This window comes from Primulina tabacum, chromosome 17 (assembly GCF_025594145.1).
Source record: "Primulina tabacum isolate GXHZ01 chromosome 17, ASM2559414v2, whole genome shotgun sequence".
Taxonomy (NCBI): domain Eukaryota; kingdom Viridiplantae; phylum Streptophyta; class Magnoliopsida; order Lamiales; family Gesneriaceae; genus Primulina; species Primulina tabacum.
In genome coordinates this window covers 29,229,104-29,235,631 of record NC_134566.1, presented here as the reverse complement: position 1 = coordinate 29,235,631, position 6,528 = coordinate 29,229,104, and the positions used below count along the sequence as shown (strand labels likewise).

The 6,528-nt window shown below is 30.7% G+C and overlaps 1 protein-coding gene across 1 annotated transcript; it reads left to right on the top strand.

Moving 5' to 3' along the window:
- The first annotated feature begins 2,988 nt into the window (after positions 1-2,988).
- Positions 2,989-3,844, top strand: LOC142531620 (uncharacterized). Its single transcript, XM_075637825.1, has 2 exons — positions 2,989-3,507; positions 3,631-3,844. The coding sequence occupies exons 1-2, from the start codon at positions 3,016-3,018 to the stop codon at positions 3,643-3,645; spliced, it is 507 nt and encodes a 168-aa protein (XP_075493940.1). The 5' UTR covers positions 2,989-3,015; the 3' UTR covers positions 3,646-3,844.
- The last annotated feature ends 2,684 nt before the right edge of the window (positions 3,845-6,528 follow it).

The window sequence follows — 6,528 nt, the reverse complement described above, 5'->3', positions numbered from 1 at the left end:
ACCCAGTCATGTGTTGGATCTCGATTTTCTCGTGCCCAAACGCAGCTAAAGTTTTAAAATTTTATTTTATTTTTACAATCAAAATATTTGTTTGAGCACTCGTATGATTTTAATAAATAAACATACGTAGGATGTTTAAAACTTTTACCTTACTGAATATTCATTTGGCTCCAACTACGCCGATATAAGCGAACGTAGCTCTTGTTGTAAATTTCACGTACGTTCTTCGAATCTCATTTCTTCAATCTTCGAATCAGGTCCACGACCGGATTACTTGTTCTTCTTCTAAATTGCACTAGAAATTTAGAAGGATTTTTCATTGAGATTAATTAAACGAGAGGATGCTCAAAACCCTTTGAAAAACCAAAGGTGATGGCCGAAAATTTTGAAGAAAAATGATATCAATTTTTTGAAATCCTTGGTAGAGGCTAGGGTTTCGAAATTATAAGTGTTATGTATTGACCCTAAACCTAATGCACATATATATAAGCTCAGGGTCCATTAATTAAATTAAATACTTAATGGATTTAATCAATTAATTATTCTAGTCCAACTAGTTTAATTAATTAATTATTCTTTTAAAGTCCAATTAAGAACCTTCATAATATGTATGTTGGTCTTGTACTCTTACAAGCTCATTATACATATACCTATTACATTTAATTTAAATATTTGAATTTAATATTTAAATTATAAATTCAACTCCTTGAATTTATTAACTCCAAAATTTAATATTTAATAAACTCAACATTTGAGTTTAATAATCTAAATTCCCAAATTTTATAAATTCAACTCCTTGAATTTATTCTCTCCAAATTTTATAAATTCATAAATTCGACTTCTTGAATTTACTATCTCATAAATTCAACTTCTTGAATTTATTTTCTTAAAATTTAATTATCATAAATTCAATTCAATGAATTTACTATATCATAATTTTATATAAATTCAACTACTTGAATTTATTCTCTCAACGTTTTACATAAATTCAACTCCTTGAATTAATTATCTCAACGAGGAAAAAATAATCCAGTACTTGTGTGACCCTCAATGGTTCAGGATTACAGTTAGCCGGGGGTTCACAACTCTTTGTGATTCAGGACATAATCATTTATTCTGGCTTACCCTAATATGCCATGTTCTATGTATCAACAATTGATCATGAGAATGTCAGAAATCATATTTCTGATCAAACCCATCGAATCGTGGTAAGAGCGTCTAGTAGCATTTCCCCATGATTTCCTAGGTATCACTGATAGTGCCTGCAAGAACCAGTTGATTATAATTAACGTACATTACGATCATTTCATCTCATATATCCCGATCGAATCTGCAATCATTGGTTCATCGAGGGTTGCATATTAATTCGATAACTATGTGATACATATAAATAGTGGCATCACATATATTATTAGAGAACTCCTTCTCTAACGTACATCTCATATTCTGGCCAGAGATTCAACGCACTATTATTTCATCAGATCACATAGGATATCCACACCCGTAGGTGAGAGATGAATCCCCGACTACAATGCACTGGCTCATACATGTGTCGCAACTGTACCCAATCTCGCCACCTGATGACTCTCCTGGAATCAGTAAACGAGTCAAAGCACAGCCCTAGCATATAGAGCCTCAGTGTTGTCCGGGTCGTAAGGATTAATGGTGTACAATCATAACCACGGACTTATCCTTTCGATGAATGATAACCACTTGAAAAAGTCTGAGGGAGGAGTAGTTCAGTATAATCATCATATGACTACCCATCTGCATGTTTGGACATCTCTATTCCCTTACCAAGAAATGCGGTACACAACATCACAGATGTCAGTCTCGAGCTCAAGCGACCTTTATCCATGTTTTAGGCGGCTGAATCGACTAGGAACGAATTTAGATCATACAGTGTTTACAAATGAGTTTCAACATTGAATTACGATTCATTTGTATTAAAGTATAATCAATGTCTTTATCTATGTTTGATAACATGGGTATACAGATAAAGAAATAACAAACCATGAAATAATAAATTATATTAAAATAAAGATTGTTTATTACAACAGAGTCAATAAAATCCCTAGCCAACAGTTGACTTACAGAGCATCTACTCTAACATCATGGTGGAGTTATGAAATATATTAATGTCAAAATTATTCTACACCACCAAAGACAGCGGCTTGCGGATTCCTCGGTTAAAAAAACCATTCCTTTCGTAGGAGTTCAAAAATGTTATCTATTTCTAGAGAAAAAACAGGTGTTAAAATAGGTAGCGGTTGCAACAGAAGCTGAATATGCAATAGCAATCCAAGGTCGCATACCCAGACAAAAATACATGATCAGATTCACAAGAAACTTACACTGGAACTTCTTAAATAATTTATTTGCATTATTTATTTATCATGGAACGGAAGCTCACGAGCTTGGCTTTCAAACTTGGTGCATATTGAATTCATTAATGTAATAATAAAAAATACCTTAAAAAAACTGAATACTTCCAAATTCTTTTTTAAAAAAAGTACATAAAAGGGTCTTCTCTATAGATATAAATACAAACACATCCTGCTGCAATGAGACAGCAGTAGAGTGAGAGGGTTTTTCCGAATTCCAAATAATCGTATATTATTACTCCATAATATTTAAAAACAGAGTAAATATTTCACCATATACTAAATTTTGTTTTCTTGTTTCGAAAATACATTTTAAGATTCTTAAAATTAAAAAAAATTCATAAACTATTATTTTATTCATCTCAATGTTTTCTCCACAATTATTTAAGAAAGAACTCCATAAAAACCCATCTTCGTACGTCTCTATATTTTTCAAAAATATTAAATTTTAATATATGTGCAAGTATCGCATCGCACGTAAAAAAAATTAAAAAAAATAATAAATATAAGTGGAAAAAGAGATATAAAACAGACATAAGATTTTTTTTAATTATTTTTTAAAGAAATTGGTTCCCCAACTTCCCTCCTTATGTTGCCAGTTGGTGCGACTGTTGTATGGCAATGTTGAGAAATGTACAACCAAAATTCAGAGCACAAATCCCTCGGAGCTCCTCCCATGAGCCCAAGAATCTCTTTCTCCATCGACTTCGTGGAGCCCTCCCACTCCCATTCCCATTCTCAATCCCGCGCCAGGCCGGATCCGTACAGGGATGCGCCCGTTTCCTCGGATTTCGCCTTCTCCGTCAGCAATAATTGCTCCATGATGAGCGGCGCCGACGAGCTCTTCTGCAAGGGCCGGATTCTGCCATACAAGGAAGGTAGCAGTAACCAGTTCTCCAAGAGTACCACTACGTTAAGAGATGAGCTGCAGAACGAGGAAGTAGATGGCGATTTCTCGTCCAGGCCGCCCAAGAATCCCACCAGATGGAGAGGCTTTTTGGGGCTTCGGAAACCGCACATCAACTCCAAGAAATCTGATAAATACGGCCAAGCTTCTGTAGAGAAACGGGGAATCTTTCATTATGAAGATATTAACAATGTCCATTGCAGCAAGAATTCACAGGTTATACATACATACATACATATACTCTAGTTTTGAGAAATGGAACAATTCATGAATGCATAATATGCTTTTTCATAAAAATCATATATTGAATGAAGCTTTCTCTTGCTTGTGTTTTTTCAGGAATCTGTTGAATGATGGGTGAAAAAAGAAGCAAGAATTGGAGTTTCTTGTGAGGATTGATGCTTAATGGGAAGGAAGAAGAAAATTTTGGGGAAGATATAAAAATTCTGTGAGATTGATCTAATTGTATTAGTCTAAGTTGGATTTAATTTTTCTCTAGTTTTGAACTAATTTTTTTCTTCAGGCTGCTTTAATGTACTAATTATGATCCTTAATTCACCCCAAGAATTTTCAATTTTTGTGGCTTAATCATCCATGAATTTACACTTAACCACTAAACATGTTGATGCAGACGAGTTTATATCATTTTTAAGTATATGCATAGTAATATCTATATAACATGAAAAATATTTTACTATTTTGAATAGTGAAAGGAAAAATAACATTCAAAATCATACACCAATTTGTTTATTATTATATAGGATTATAATCAAATACCACAAGAAAATGTACAGCACCATAAAAAAATATAGAGTATATCTTTTGTGAGACGGTCTCACGAATATTTATTTAGAAGACAGGTCAACTCTACCGATATTCACAATAAAAAGTAATAGTCTTAGGTACCGTTTGGTTCATGGTATGAGATATATAGTATGAAGATAAGTAATATTTTATAATAATAAAATAAATAGAAAATGATAGTTAATATAGTGTTTGATTTAATTGATTTGATTAATTAAATTTGAGATAATATGATATTATCATTTTGTCATTGTTGAAAATATTAATAGAATATTAATAATATTATTTATTAAAGATAATATCGTAATTTTATATTATTGATTAGATTGATGTGAGATAAATTATTACGAATTTGATTGATGTGAAATAAATAATTAATAATTTGATTGATCGAGATAACTAATATTTGTACAAAACAAGTGATATGATAGGACTATTTATATTAGTACTTACAAATACTTGAACCAAACAGTACTTTAGTATAAAAAGTAATATTTTTTCATGGATGATCTAAATAAGATATCCGTCTCATAAAATACGATCCCGTAAGACTGTCTCACGCAAGTTTTTGTGAGAATTATATTAAACTTTATAAGCATAGTTTCAAATTTAAAAGAACACGTATATATTTAATGGGAGTCGACGGTCAACGAGACAGTGTACAGCTCATAGATGGCTCATGGCATCACGTTGAGGAAAAAAACAAAGAGAAAAAAAAAAAAAAAGAAAGAGAAATAAAAACAGGAATAAATGAAAAATCTGACAAAATGGAAATGGGTATTCTTACATAAATGTGGGAGTGGTGACAGTAAAGTGCTTAGTGAGGAGCGTATCCAGTTATGAGTTACCCCTTTTGGTCATAAATTCTATGCCAACACCGACTCTTTTTCTTACACTCTCCCCCAAAAACAATCTTTGTCCTGTTTCCCACCAAACTAGTAAATAATATCATGTTTTTGCATCTATGATCATAACAATAAGATAACATTTTAAAATATTGTGTTTGCTCTGACATTTATACGATTTAAAAAATTTGAGTTAACGACGTTTTCATTATGTTATAATTGTTTGTTTTATGTTGCAAACAATAATGGGCCAACTCATATTAGTAAAAGTGATTTGATTGTTTGATGGTGAAAATGGCTCGATGGGACGAGACGCTGCGTAAACCTAAGAAAACTATTGTTGCCTCATTAAATTACAATGAAGATGAGTTTGGACTCAAATTAAGTATTATTTGTATTAATTTAAGTGTCACATTTTCACTTATCATCAGTCAAATGCCACATAATATCACCTTCAAACTATATAATTTGACATTAAAAATTAATTGAAATTAAGTATTTAGGGAGTAAAATCAGGTATTTATAGACTCGAATTAATATTTTTTATATCAATTTAAGTTTCACATTTTAGCTTCATAAATGACACATCAAAAGTCACTCAGTATTACTTGGAACTATATTTTTTTATATTCAAAATAATCAAAATTGAATCTTAAAGGGTAAAATCAAGTATATGGCAGATCAAATTATGTACTATTTGTACCAATTTAGGTACCACATTTTTTATCAACAAATCTCATCATCAAAGGTCACTCGATATTAACTTCAAACTATATATTTTGACATCCTCAAATAATCGAATTTGAGTATTTAAATGGCAAAATCAAGTATTTGTGTATTCAAATTATGTATTATTTGTATTAATTTAGATATCACATTTTTACTTCACGAATGTCATCATAAGTTCCACTCAATATTAATTTCAAACTATATTTGTCTTCCCCAAATAATTGGATATGAGCATTTAATGAGTAAAATCATGCACTTGTATACTCTAATTAGATACTATTTGTACCAATTTAGGTATTACATTTTAACTTCACAAATGATACTATCAAAAGTCACTTAATATTACTTGAAACTTAAGTATTTTTTACACATTTGAAGTATTCATATATCAAATCAAAGATTCACCCTGAAATAGGTCTTAACACATTTTCAACGAAAAGAACAACGATTATCGAATTTATGGTAATCATTCGAAGATTCAAGTATTTTCTTAGCAAATTTGAAGTATTCAAATAACCAAATCAAGCATATGGAACTTCAAAATAGGTATTTTGTAGGATAAAATAAATACTTAAACTTATTTCATGATGAGTGATGAACTGTGTGTTTTTTTTTTTTACAAAATAAAATGACATGAATAAGTCACCCTGATGCATTTTCATGAAAAGACCAACAACGACTGAATTTGTGATTATTACTCGGAAATATAGTATTTTCGTATACATTTGGAGTATTGAAAGAGCGAAATCAATTATCTGAAACTCCATAATAGATACTTTGTATGTCAAAATAAATGTTTACTCTTATTTCATGATAACTGAGAAACAATATTTTTTTAAAAAAATTATATTTTAGATGG

Bases quoted from the DNA above. Each gene is read 5' to 3' on its own strand.
- LOC142531620 (XM_075637825.1), top strand. From the start codon at position 3,016: ATGTACAACCAAAATTCAGAGCACAAATCCCTCGGAGCTCCTCCCATG.